The sequence below is a fragment of the Lacerta agilis genome, chromosome 8 (assembly GCF_009819535.1).
Source record: "Lacerta agilis isolate rLacAgi1 chromosome 8, rLacAgi1.pri, whole genome shotgun sequence".
Classification (NCBI taxonomy): Eukaryota; Metazoa; Chordata; class Lepidosauria; order Squamata; family Lacertidae; genus Lacerta; species Lacerta agilis.
Genome location: NC_046319.1, coordinates 4308362 through 4321137, shown reverse-complemented (window position 1 = coordinate 4321137; position 12776 = coordinate 4308362). Strand labels below are relative to the sequence as shown.

At 45.6% G+C, this 12776-nt stretch overlaps 1 protein-coding gene across 3 annotated transcripts in view; it reads left to right on the top strand.

Moving 5' to 3' along the window:
* LOC117052298 (hexokinase-2) overlaps positions 1 to 11649 on the top strand; it is a 56093-nt gene extending 44444 nt beyond the window's left edge. For 2 of the 3 annotated variants that reach the window (XM_033159106.1, XM_033159105.1), the window contains exons 12-19: positions 236 to 384; positions 1417 to 1536; positions 2084 to 2179; positions 2696 to 2795; positions 3576 to 3759; positions 5236 to 5391; positions 9521 to 9754; positions 11014 to 11649. In XM_033159106.1, coding sequence (XP_033014997.1) covers positions 236 to 384; positions 1417 to 1536; positions 2084 to 2179; positions 2696 to 2795; positions 3576 to 3759; positions 5236 to 5391; positions 9521 to 9754; positions 11014 to 11158 — 1184 coding nt within the window. In that variant the 3' untranslated portion in view covers positions 11159 to 11649. The remainder of the gene's footprint in view (positions 1 to 235; positions 385 to 1416; positions 1537 to 2083; positions 2180 to 2695; positions 2796 to 3575; positions 3760 to 5235; positions 5392 to 9520; positions 9755 to 11013) is intronic. The other variant, XM_033159108.1, reaches the window with a different exon arrangement.
* The last annotated feature ends 1127 nt before the right edge of the window (positions 11650 to 12776 follow it).

Below are 12776 nucleotides of genomic sequence, written 5' to 3'. Positions count from 1 at the left end.
GCCCTTTCTGGAGTCAGAAAGGAATTTTCGCTTGTGCCAGATTAACCAGAGAAGCCTCTGCCAACCTGGTGCCCTGCAGATGGTATCTATCTCAACACTCATACATATCTAGAAGGCAGGTCTAACACATCCCACCCAACTAAAAGAGACCACAGATATTCCTCTAGGTTCAAGTGCCCTTGAAAGATGGAGGGGAGGGGAGTGCTGATGGCAAGTGTGTCTGTTTTTGGTTCAGAAAAGGGGGAGTTCCTGGCCTTGGATCTCGGGGGCACAAACTTCCGGGTGCTGCTCGTGCGTGTGCGGAATGGGATGCGGCGAAGTGTGGAGATGAACAACAAGATCTATTCGATCCCTCAGGACATCATGCAGGGGACAGGAGATGAGGTGAGCAACTCAGTGCAACACTGTGACAGGGATCAAAACGGGGGCTTTGACTTCTGAGAGGGTCAGAGAAAACTGTAGATGAGAAGAGATGGTGCGATGATGACGATGACCAGCTGTCCGACCTGGTAGACCAGGGATGGGGATCATTTTCTGGCCAAAGGACTGTTATATCAGAACTCCTTTTTGCAGATTCCCTTTTCTTCAGATAGTAAAGGCCCTGAGTGGTGTTTTACAGACAATCCTAACCATTCAAGCTCAGTGCTTGCAATCTATGTGTTATTATTTACTTGTGACATTATTTGTTACATTTCAAATGTACATTTGTTACATTGGCTTTGCAATGTGACACAGGATGATGCCCCCCATTAGGCTGGATCCAGTTTCCCTGGAATGCCTGTCTCCTCCACCAAGGAAAAAAAACAACAACATTTCTGCCTGAAATGTTTCCTTGAGCACCTTGGGCAGTGAACCTCATGCTAGGCCCTTGGTGCAATGGGGCTGTGCAGGCTGAATTATCTGTGACATTAAACATGGCTTATTCAGAGAAGGGCCTGGATCCTGTGCCTTAGTGCAGCGATGTGCATGCGCTCTATGGAGACTGAGGCCATCCTGGCCTTTGCAGACCTGGTGTCCTCCAGATGTTTTGGACTACAAATTCCATCAGACAGCACAACTAATGGGGGTCATAGTCCAAAAGCACCTGGAGGGCATCAGGTTGCGGGAGACTGGCCTGTCCTGTTCCCTCTGCTGCCCTCCCTCCATAGCACCCCACTGCCCTGTCCAGAATGCAGCCCTTATCCCACGATGAGGAACTTAGTGGCTGCATTCCCAAGATTGCTTTAAACGATGTTGGCGGTTTGCAGAAGAACTTTAAATGCAAGATGGCTTCAAATGCTGGTGGTAGTTTGGTCCAGGATAGAGAGCGGCTCAGTCCTGCTCACTTTGTGATGCCAACAAGACCCCACCAGAGGCCCCCGTTCAGCTGCTCTGAGCCGTGTTCTCCCGACTCCATTTTGCACTTCTGCCTTTCAGCTCTTCGATCACATTGTCCACTGCATTGCTGACTTCTTGGAGTACATGGGGATGAAAGGCGTGTCGCTGCCTCTCGGATTCACCTTCTCTTTCCCTTGTGACCAGAACAGCCTGGATGAGGTGAGCTTCGTTTGGCTTCTCCCTCCGCCGTAAGTCACTCCTGCAAGCACAACATGCTGGCCAGCTGCAAAAAGGACAAGACAATGTGTTTTACGACAAAGCTGGCTTGTTAGGCTAAGTGGAGTTTGTTATCAAATGCAATCTCTGGCGGAGTTTTGGGGGAAAAGAAACTAAATGCTGGCAAACTTTTCCTGCTAGCACACATCACGCTAAACCAGCCTTCCTCAATCTGGTGCCTTCCAGATGTTTTGCACTATTGTCGCATTGGCCCCTGCATCGTCCAGGCTTGGGTTGATGGAAGCTGTAACCCAAAGCATTGGGGGGGGGCAACCAGGATGGGGAGGATGCACTGAATCATGGTCTGATGTGCAAACATGGCCTGTTTGTCCTTGCAATGATCCTAGGATACAGTTCTTGAATTGCATCCTTTTGCTTCAATGTATCCTTGACAATTTTGTGTTTGCATAACTTCTTTCTTCTTCTTCTTCCCCCTCCTCCTCCTCCTCCTCCTCCTCCTCCTCCTTCTTCTTCTTCTTCTTGTCTTAAGGCAATTCTCCTGAAATGGACCAAAGGTTTCAATGCTACTGGTTGTGAAGGGGAAGATGTGGTTAGCCTGCTGAAGGAGGCCATTCACCGGAGAGAGGTGCGTCCTGTCAGACAGGTGTGAAAAAATATGTAACTTGTGCCTCAGATCAGCCTCCACACCTGAGGATGGGGAAGTAGACAACGTAACACTGGTTTTGAAAAGAGATCCTGGAAGCATCAGGCTGGTTAGCTTAACATCTGCCCTGCGGAAACTGGTGGAAAGTATTGTTAAGGATAAAATAAACGGGCATATAGAAGAACAAGGCCTACAGAAGCAGAGCCAGCATGGCTTCTGCAAAGGCAAGGCCAGTCTCACAAACCTATCAGAGACCCTAAAAATCTAATAAAATAATTTATTGGTTGTGATCAGAGGAGTAATAGATATAAACAAAACTCTCATGACCCAACTGTGCCGTTGGAATGGCCTCTGCAGATCGATGCATGCCTAGTTTATTTTGTGTACTTGATCCTTGTTTTTGTGTTGGTTGAGGTCACATACACCCCCGCTGAATTTTGGAAAGATTCTGGCTTTCATTCAGCACCTGAGGCCAACCCTTTGCTCCCTCTTTCTCAGGAGTTTGACCTGGATGTGGTGGCCGTGGTGAATGACACAGTGGGCACCATGATGGCCTGCGCGTACGAAGACCCCTTTTGTGAAGTTGGGCTCATTGTCGGTAAGATTTCGTTTATTCATTTATTTAATGAAATGTATAAGTATGCATAAGAAATGTATAAGAAATACACAAATATGAGTTGAAACAAAAATTTATTCCTTCCAGTAGCACCTTAGAGACCAAATAAGTTTGTTCTTGGTATGAGCTTTCGTGTGCATGCACACTTCTTCAGATCTGGCAGACCAACACGGCTACCTACCTGTAAGAAATTTGAGTGTGTGTGCGCACACGTGTGTTCATACATTGTGCGGTACCCAGATCTGCTTTTGGCAACACCCAACATCACAGCCCGAACATCCCAGCGACTGATGCCAAGAAACGTCAGCACACTTGGGGATCAGCAGAGTTTGCGCAATTGCGTAAACAGACCTCAGCAACTCAGCATTTTGGCTAATTACTTTATTTACATATAAACACAAATGGAGCACTGCAACATGTCTCCCTCTCTCTCTAGCATCAGACAGCAAAGAGAAAGAACAAAGGACAATAGTCCCACTTCAGGAAACACAGTAACACAAACATCCTCCTGTCTTAGTCACTTCCCACTCTGGAATGTAAACACCGTCATGTGATGGATAATAATCCCATGACTGCAGACACGGGGAGTGAATCTCCAACAGTGACCACCATCCGTCTGGCAGAGGGTGAATGCAGCCCTCAAGCCACAGAAGTTAGGCTGTCGCTGCCCTGGTCCCCGTTTACTATCCTGCCCGCTTGCAGCAGGTGTCCTCTCCCCCCCCCCCCCCGTGTGTGAGACTGACCTGTGTTGTGGCTTCCCAGGCACAGGCAGCAACGCCTGCTACATGGAGGAGATGAAGAACGTGGAGCTGGTGGAAGGGGACGAGGGCCGGATGTGCATTAACATGGAGTGGGGGGCCTTTGGCGACAATGGCTGCTTGGATGACTTCCGGACGGAGTTTGATGCTGCCGTGGATGAAAACTCTCTCAATCCTGGGAAACAAAGGTGGGTGGGAGGTTTTCCCTCCTCTTCCTCCTACTCCTCCTCTGTGTTTAATACATACCAGCCTCCTATCAAGGGCTCTATAGGGGATGTTTTATGTCCTTGTTCGCTCAGCTCCTCCCGATGTTCTTATGAAGGGAGTGTATTTCCCCATGGATGCTTGCCTCTCCATTTTTCTCTAGGGGAAAGTGGGGCAGATTGATGCAGAAAAATTCAATCTCCTATTTTATGTACCAAAATGAGTCAAATAATAAAAAATTGCTTTATGCATAGCATAACTTGTCAATATTATAATAGCAATCAAAAGAACCATTAAAGATAATGAGAATATAATCAGTTGAGTAATAAATGGGTTTTGTATCATTCTGCCCTACCTACGGGGCACTTTGATACACAGCGTAAATTGTATGAGAATGGTAATTAATTTACAAAAATTTAATTAAAAAAACAATATTGTGAGAGATCATAATCGGCCTTACAATATGTTACTTAAAATCTAAATTACGTATCAAAACTAACAGTGTTTCACACATATCAGATTATGGCAGGTTTTCTTAACAAATATCAAAACTTATATTAATCTTTCCTCAAACACCTATCCATTAAAAAAAAACTTTGGAAAACCTTTAAAAAGTATAAGAGCTCACATTAGGTAGTCAAAAAATAGTAAAGCTTATAAAAAAATAAGATAATTACTTAACGTTTAGCTTCTGTTGCACATGTTTTGGCAACTGCAAAACAGCACCCTTGAAATCAACGCTTGCCTTATCTTCTACAGTGGGGAAGACAAACTTACAAGATTCTGGTTTTTTCCTGAGACACTATCAGTCTTAGGTTTATAAGTTTGCACCATTTTCTGGAAAACAGAATAACTACTTTGGAGATTTCATGCAAACTTGTATATTGGGGCACTATTGTACACTAGTGGGACTTAGTGTATCAAAGTGCCCCAACAGACATTTTCAAAACACTAACAATTATTAATAAAACCACTGAACTTATTTAAAAATCACGTATAATCCTGATTACTGAGTGGAATAACTTACCTTTGGTATTTTTAAATCTTAACTAAATGTGTTTAACCAAACTATGGGAGGCAGTGGAAGACAGGAGTGCCTGGCATGCTCTGGTCTATGGGGTCACGAAGAGTCGGACACGACTAAACGACTAAACAACAACGAACAGCGTAAAATAGTGTTGGAACGCTATTTTCATGTAATTTTTTAGTTGGCTGCACTAAAAACATACCTACTCTCATCAAACGGTAATGGCTAACTAGCGCACGGCGTAGTCACAACTGTTGTACTCAAACACATTTTAGTGATGTCGTGACATGAGTAACATTTCTCGATACTGAAATATTATTGGTGTATCAATGGCCCCTTGCATCAATGTGCCCCGCCTCCCCCTAAACTGAATTTCCCTGACAGCAAATAATAAAAAATAAAATAAAAATCCCCTTCCCCTTTACTGTCTTAGGTACGAGAAAATGATCAGCGGGATGTACTTGGGTGAAATCGTCCGAAACATCCTGATCGATTTCACCAAGCGAGGCCTGTTGTTCCGTGGGCGGATCTCTGAGCGGCTGAAGACGAGGGGAATCTTTGAGACCAAGTTCTTGTCTCAGATTGAGAGGTAGGTTGGGGGCAAAATGGGGGGGGGAAGGGACAATCTAAAGGCAAGAGTGGTTTGGAAGTGGAGCCAATTGCCTCTCCCACCCTCTGGAGAGCCAGTGTGGTGTAGCGGTTAAGAGCGGTAGACTCGTAATCTGGTGAACCGGGTTCGCGTCTCCACTCCTCCACATGCAGCTGCTGGGTGACCTTGGGCTAGTCACATTTCTCTGAAGTCTCTCAGCCCCACTCACCCCACAGAGTGTCTGTTGTGGGGGAGGAAGGGAAAGGAGAATGTGAGCTGCTTTGAGACTCCTTCGGGTAGTGATAAAGCGGGATATCAAATCCAAACTCTTCTACTCTTCTCTTAAGCAGAGGATGGACAGACCGTCTGCTGGGGTTGTGGCCATTTATCGCAGGACTAGAGGACCTCTGCTCCTGCGAACCCTATGTCCCCATAGGCCACGTTCACACAATACATGTAAAGTGCTGTGATACCACTTTAAACCATTATGGCTTCCCAAAAAGTGCTTGGGGGGCTGAAAGTGCTCAGTGGGTGAGAGTAGTGAGGAGGGCCCTATTCCCCTCCCAAAGCTACCATTCCTAGAGTGGTTTAGCAACCAGTCCCTCTTCCCAAGGAACTCTGGGAATTGCGGTTCTGGGAGGAGAATAGGGGCCTCCTAGCACTTCTCTGTACCCTTAAGAAACTACAGTGTCCAGAATTCTTTGTGGGAAGCTGTGGCTGTTTAAAGTGGTATCACAGCGCTTTAAATGTATTGTGTAAATGTGGTCTGAGTCTTGTAGGAACCTTCCTGTGGAAGAGGTTACCTATGAGTGGACTCCCAGTCTTTTGGGTGCTGGACATCAACACTGGCCAAAGTGTGGGTGGGAATGACAAGACTCTACAGGGCAGGGCAGAAGAGGAAGCCATGTGTGAGGTGATCCTTTTGGGAGCCTGCCTGGGCCATTGTAGAACTGCCCTGCATGTCAGGCCTGCATGGCTTGTTGGTGTAGCCTGAGAATCAAACATTGCACTCCACTATTACCAGCGTTCATGTTGTTTACAGTGGTATCCCGCTAGACGAATGCCTCGCTAGACGAAAAACTCGCTAGACGAAAGGCATTCGGTAGCAGAAGGCTGTCTCGCAAGACGAATTTTTCAATGGGCTTGCCTCGCAAGACGAAAAAATTCGATTTTTTTTTTTTACGTCAAACCGCTATTCTCCCATTGGTGCTTCGCAAGACGAAAAATTCGCTATACGACAGCACTCGCAGAACGAATTAATTTCGTCTTGTGAGGCACCACTGTATATTTATTTCACAAGATTTATGCATACTTGTGTTTTTTTTAAAAAAACACCTCCAAACAGTTTGTGAAAAAGATAAAACAGCAAAACTATCAATGAGAAAAGTGAACAAGAAGAATTCGTAAAACTTTTAAAAAGCTGAAAACAGATTAAAACTTTCTGAACATCCAGGCAGGCTTGTCTAAACACAAATGTTTTTAGCAGGCACCTGCCTGGTGTCCATAGGCAGGGAGTCCCAAAGTGTAGGTGCTGCCACCTGAAAGAGTACCAGTTCCACAGACTGAAGTGGTCAGGAGGGCATGTGTAGGCTCAGGTGATCTTGCCGATAAACAGATCCCAAGTTGCCCAAGGGCTTTGTATACTAATAATAGCACCTTGAACTTGGCATAGGAGCAAATCAGCATTAAGTGCAGATCTCTGATCGCAGGTGCCCTGCACAGACAGGGTCTCTCTCCTGCCAGCAATTGTGCTGCATCATTCTGCACGGACTTCAACTTCCCACCTATGTGGTTCTCTGCATGTGATTTGCTGCCGCCTGGTGGCTAGTGAACCTTCTGCGTCGCATTCTCTAGCTGGCACCCGAATTCTGGTTATCTCCCTTTGGGCAGAACTGGGCAAGACCTTGACCCCGTGGCCAAAGCCTCTTCGCACAAACATTAATTAGCAAAGGAAATATGGGATAGGATGCCTTCGTGATGTTTTCTCTCGATTAGCAGCAAGGCTGAAAAAGAGCCAGGGTGATGCAGTGGGACTAGGAATGTCGGACTAGGGACTGGGAGACCAGGGTTCAAATTGCCACGAAGCTCACTGCGTGACCTTGCACCTTGGGTCACTCACTCTCAGCCAAACCTACCTTGCAGGGTTGTTGTGGTGATTTGAGTGAAGAGGGGGCGAACCCTGTTCACCAAACTGAGCTCCTTGGAGAAAAAGGAATAAGTGTGAATGCAATGGCTCTGCAAAGCATAGTGATATCACCACAGGGCCCACTTTTCTGAAGGGATGTGATGGGCGGAACTGGACTGCCATGCTCAGCATTGCAGGGTCTGTTGCTGCGTCCCTCTAAATATTTGAAATATGTGAATGCGGGGCTAGTGGGATTCTGCGTGGTGTATTCAGTTGGAAGCAACTCTCCAGGAGTCAGCAAGTTTTGGCCAACCAAAGTGCGAGTTCTTCCTGACCTTTTCCCATACCTCCAAACTGCAGGTGAGGTCTGGGGCAGCCCCCAGCTCTTTTTTTTTTTTAAAGATTTTTATTATTTTCCATTAAAACAAAGAAGAGAAAAACACAGCATAAACATAAACATGAACACCATAAAAACACAATACATAAAACACTTAAAACAATAACAATATAAACAATCATAAAGCAAAAAACACATACAAACCTTAACCAACACTTATCTTTGTAGTTTTCCTATTATAATCTTCTCTATTCAGGGGACTTCCCCCGTTCCCTCCACTGTCTTCAAAATCGTATATACGTTATAGGTAGCTTTATATCTTATTCCATTAACATTTACCATATTTCTTGATACACTTAACTTTACTTAATCAAATATAAATCATAGCTTAAACACCAAATCTTAAAATGCTTTTTAACAATTAAATCATTCACACACAAAAAAATTCTTCTAAACAGTTTTGTCTAACATAAACCTACTAAAGCCGATCTTCTGCTTAATTCTGCTCAAATATTCAGTTTTACAGATTTAATTAAATAGTCTTTAAATTTTTTCCAATCCTGTGACACCTTCTCCTCCCTCTGGTCTCGGATTCTGGCGGTCAGTTCTGCGAGTTCCATGTATTCCATTAGCTTCATCTGCCATTCTTCCACTGTTGGGATCTCTTCATCTTTCCAGAGTCTTGCCAATAGAATTCTAGCCGCTGTTGTGGCATACATAAAAAATACTCTGTCCTGACTGGGAATCTCTTCATTGGTCATGCTCAGGAGAAATGCCTCTGGTTTCTTACTAAAGGTAATTTTCATTACCTTTTTAAGCTCATTATAAATCTTGTCCCAGAATGCACTTACCCCTGGACACGACCACCACATATGAAAAAAGGTACCTTTCGCATGTTTACATTTCCAACACACATCTGACATTTTGGCATTCATCTTAGCTATCTTAACTGGTGTCAAATACCATCTGTATACCATTTTCATTATATTTTCTCTTAAACTATTACAAGCAGTAAATTTGATACCTTTCTGCCACAATCTCTCCCAGTCATCCATCATAATATTATGTCTCACATCTTTTGCCCAATCTATCATTGCCGATTTAACTAATTCATCTTTCGTATGCCACTCTAGCAACAGGTTATACATCTTGGAAAGGTTTTTAGAGTTCGATTCAATCAGTTCTGTTTCCAGTTTTGATTTTTCCACTTGAAAACCAATTTTTTTGTCCAATTTAAATGTTTCAAATACCTGGTGATATTGCAGCCAGTCGGGGACTTGACTTTTGACTTGATCATAGCTTTTCAGCTTAAATGAGTCCCCTTCCTGCTGCAATATGTCCATATATCGTAACCAACTTGCAGACATATTCGGTCTCTTATAGGGGGGCAGCCCCCAGCTCTAAGCACGGAGCTGGGGAGGGGGGAGGGGGACCCTGCACACTCCCAACGCTAGTCTTGGGTGGTCCAGGAAGAAACTGCTCTGTTTTTACCTGGTTTGGTGCATCTGCACAGTGCCTCCTAGCTTCAGGTGCCTGGAACTGCAGTGCCCCTTCCTGCCCTACATTTGAGGCAGCTGGACCGCCTTCTATCCATCCTGGCGTAGCTGTCAAGAAGCACCTGCCTCTGCCCCTCCCAACCTTCTCTCTCTCTTGACCCCCCCCCCCAGCGACCGCCTCGCCCTCCTCCAGGTCCGCTCCATCCTCCAGCATCTTGGTCTAGAGAGCACCTGTGATGACAGCATCATCGTGAAAGAGGTGTGCACAGTGATTGCCCGGCGTGCCGCCCAGCTGTGTGGGGCAGGGATGGCTGCGGTGGTGGACAAGATCCGAGAGAACCGTGGGCTAGACTCCCTGAAAGTCACTGTCGGCGTGGATGGGACCCTGTACAAGCTCCATCCTCAGTAAGTCTCTCTTCTTTCAGCAAGACCTTGCCTCTGGGAGGGCTGGAGGGATAGAGTTGGACCCTCAGTGTTGCTGCTTCTGCACAGAGTTAGGAAGGGTGTGTGTGTGTGTGTGTATCAGGCTCTCTCTGGTTCTAGGACTTTAACCCATTCACCCAGAGTTGGGCGTATGCTTTTTGCAGTAATATTCCTGCACCAAAGTCACTCCATCCTGTGGCCTGATTCTATGCAAAGTTTTGGGCAAACGTGCTCTGAGCTCCTGGCATCTCCTGATCCCAGCGTGGCCTTGCCTGGGCCCCCTGCTTTTGTTTGCAAGGAGACCTGCAGCAAAAATAACTACCAAACTCTCGTACGATTTCAACCAGCCTTCCTTCCTCTGTGTACAGTTGAAATTGTGCAAGTTAAATGTGCGTAAGATGTGGTCTAACTGTACAGTGTTTTGCATGAAATTAAGTGTGCATGGGGTGGGGGGAGAAGATCAAAACTCCTTTACTTCCCACGTCTCAAAAGTGAAAGTTTTTTCTTTTTTCTTTTTTAAATAATTTTTTATTGTTTTAAACTAAATTACTACAAAGAATAAAATATACATACACATACATTTTTCAATTTTGGCTAACATAGCCGTGACTTCCCTCAGACCTTCCACATGGCATTCAGAATTATATCTTAATATTATACTTCTTTAGTCTACCATTGCTTACATTATCATAAATCTCTTACTCACTTTAACTACCATAATTACAATAATATTTCTACACATTAACTACAAAGCTTCTTGAAGTCCTATTAGCGTATTCAACTGCAAATTGTTTGTCAAATAGTTCGTAAACTTTAACCAGTCTTTGATGAATTTCTGGTCCCGCTGTTCCCGGATTCTTCCCGTCATTTTGTCCAATTCTGCATATCCATTAATTTCACTGTCCAGTCTTCTTTTGTCAGTATTTCTTCTTGTTTCCACCTTTGTGAAAGTTTTTTCAATAGTTTTTCAAAAGTTTCAGCGGATGTTTTCTCAGCACCTATCTTGAACACATGGCTTGACGTTCTGCGCCACTAGTCTGTTACACTGTATATATGAACTCTAATAGATTTATTTCTACTTTTGAATGATACCATTATTCTATTATATATGCTCTAACAGTTACTAGCCTACGTCTTGTGATTGGCTACTGTGAGAGCAGGATCCAGAAGAGCTCTCCTCATGTACTTATGGCTGGCTTCCTCCCGGCCCCATCTTATTCTCCTCTCCCTTTTCCCGGCAGCTTCTCTAACGTCATGCGCGAAACCGTGAAGCAGCTCTCTCCTAAGTGCGAGGTGACCTTCCTCCAGTCGGAAGACGGCAGCGGCAAGGGTGCGGCGCTCATCACTGCTGTGGCGTGCAGGATCCGAGAGGCGGGCCAGCACTAGGCCCGCAGGTCAGGAGGGCTGGGCACAGCAGATCTCCAGCTGCGCCTGCCCCTCACTCTGCTCGAGCCCCTGATCACCGCTGGCCGGATCCTCGCTTTACTTCTTCTCCAAAGATGCCACTCCTGTGACCCAAGGCCCTGCATTCCCTGTGCAAAAAAGTGTCCCCTTTGCTCCTCTGCATGCCATATGAGCACATATCGAGTCAAGCACCCAGTGGTGTCTGCGTGTTTCCCCACCACCACTGCTGCTTCAAACCCCAAATCTCTCTCTCTCTCTCTTGTGTACACAGTGTTGGTGTCAGATCTCACCCGTTAACCTCCCCACAACCTGTGTCTTCCGTAAAAAAAAAAAAAAAAAGTGGGCAATTGGGACACCCGCGTTGCCACTTTGCAGCCTGTGGTCTCTGTCTGTCTCTGTTTCCAAACTGCAGGATCAGTCCTAGCAGAAGAATACAAAAGATGGGTAAACCTTGCTTGAATATTGGGCTTGAAGGATTGTTGCTGTTTCCATGAAAGCCACGGCATCTCATTGTCATTAGCAGCATTGCTATTTTAAAAAAGGACAGGGTATACCCATTTCAAGAGTAGAATGTCCGTGAAAGGGTGCCGAGTCCAGGGAATGTGGGAGCGTTCTGTTGTCAAGAAAGGCCTGTTTGCAGTGCATTTGAAGGTGCTTTGTTGATCTGAAGACTCTGTCACGTGCCTGGGAGTGTTTCAGGGCTCCTGGGATGGTTCCGCCTTGCAGCCTGTTCTTCCTCCATTAGCACTGCAGCTTGGTTGATAGCGTGTGTGGAGGGGCTTGCCTGCACATCTGGGGGTTGGGTGACTGGGATTGCTTTCTGCTGCTACTCCTGTAAATATAGCGGTCGCCAAACAGAAGCTTGTTTTACCCCCCCCCCTTCAAAAGTTTTGCATTGCACTATCTTTTTACCTGGGTTTGGGGAATAACTTATTATATTTTGTCTGTGAAAATAGCACCTTCACCTTACCTCACAACTGGCTCGACACTTTGGAACAAATGTCTTGCGGTCTGTACCTCTCTTTCTGTATATAGTGGGGGGGCGGGGATTCTTGTGTGGATAATAGTGTTGGCAGGAGTGCAGGGATGAAGAGCGTTTTGGGGGTTCTGACAAGCAGAAATGTTTCCGAGGGTGGGGTTGGTGGGAGGAGGGGTGGGCAGGAGCAGCGGATCAAAATGGGGAGGAAAAAAATAGGAGAATACTTGAGACAGTTCAAGGCTGAGCAGAGGAATATGAAAATGTGAAGCCTATCCATTAGCAGAAGGCGAAAACTGGCCACATTCTCATCACCACTACTGGAACTTCAATCTCTCTTTCTCTTTCTCTTTGGGCTCTGTCCTGCAAACACTTTTTCTGCAGCCTCTGTTCCTTTCGGAGGCACACGGGTTTGTTGCAATGGACCGAGGCTGTGCAGCTGCGGTGCAAATTTGGGCTGTCTCTTTCACCTGCTACTTGGTTAGTGTTGGTGGAGCAGGATAAGGGCTTAACCTGTTTGGGAAGGGCAGTGTTCTGCTTCCTTGCAAAGTGAAGCACGTTCTTTTATTCTTTGGGTGGAAATTCCTCCACCCATTCACAAGTCTGTTTCACTCTTGGCCATCC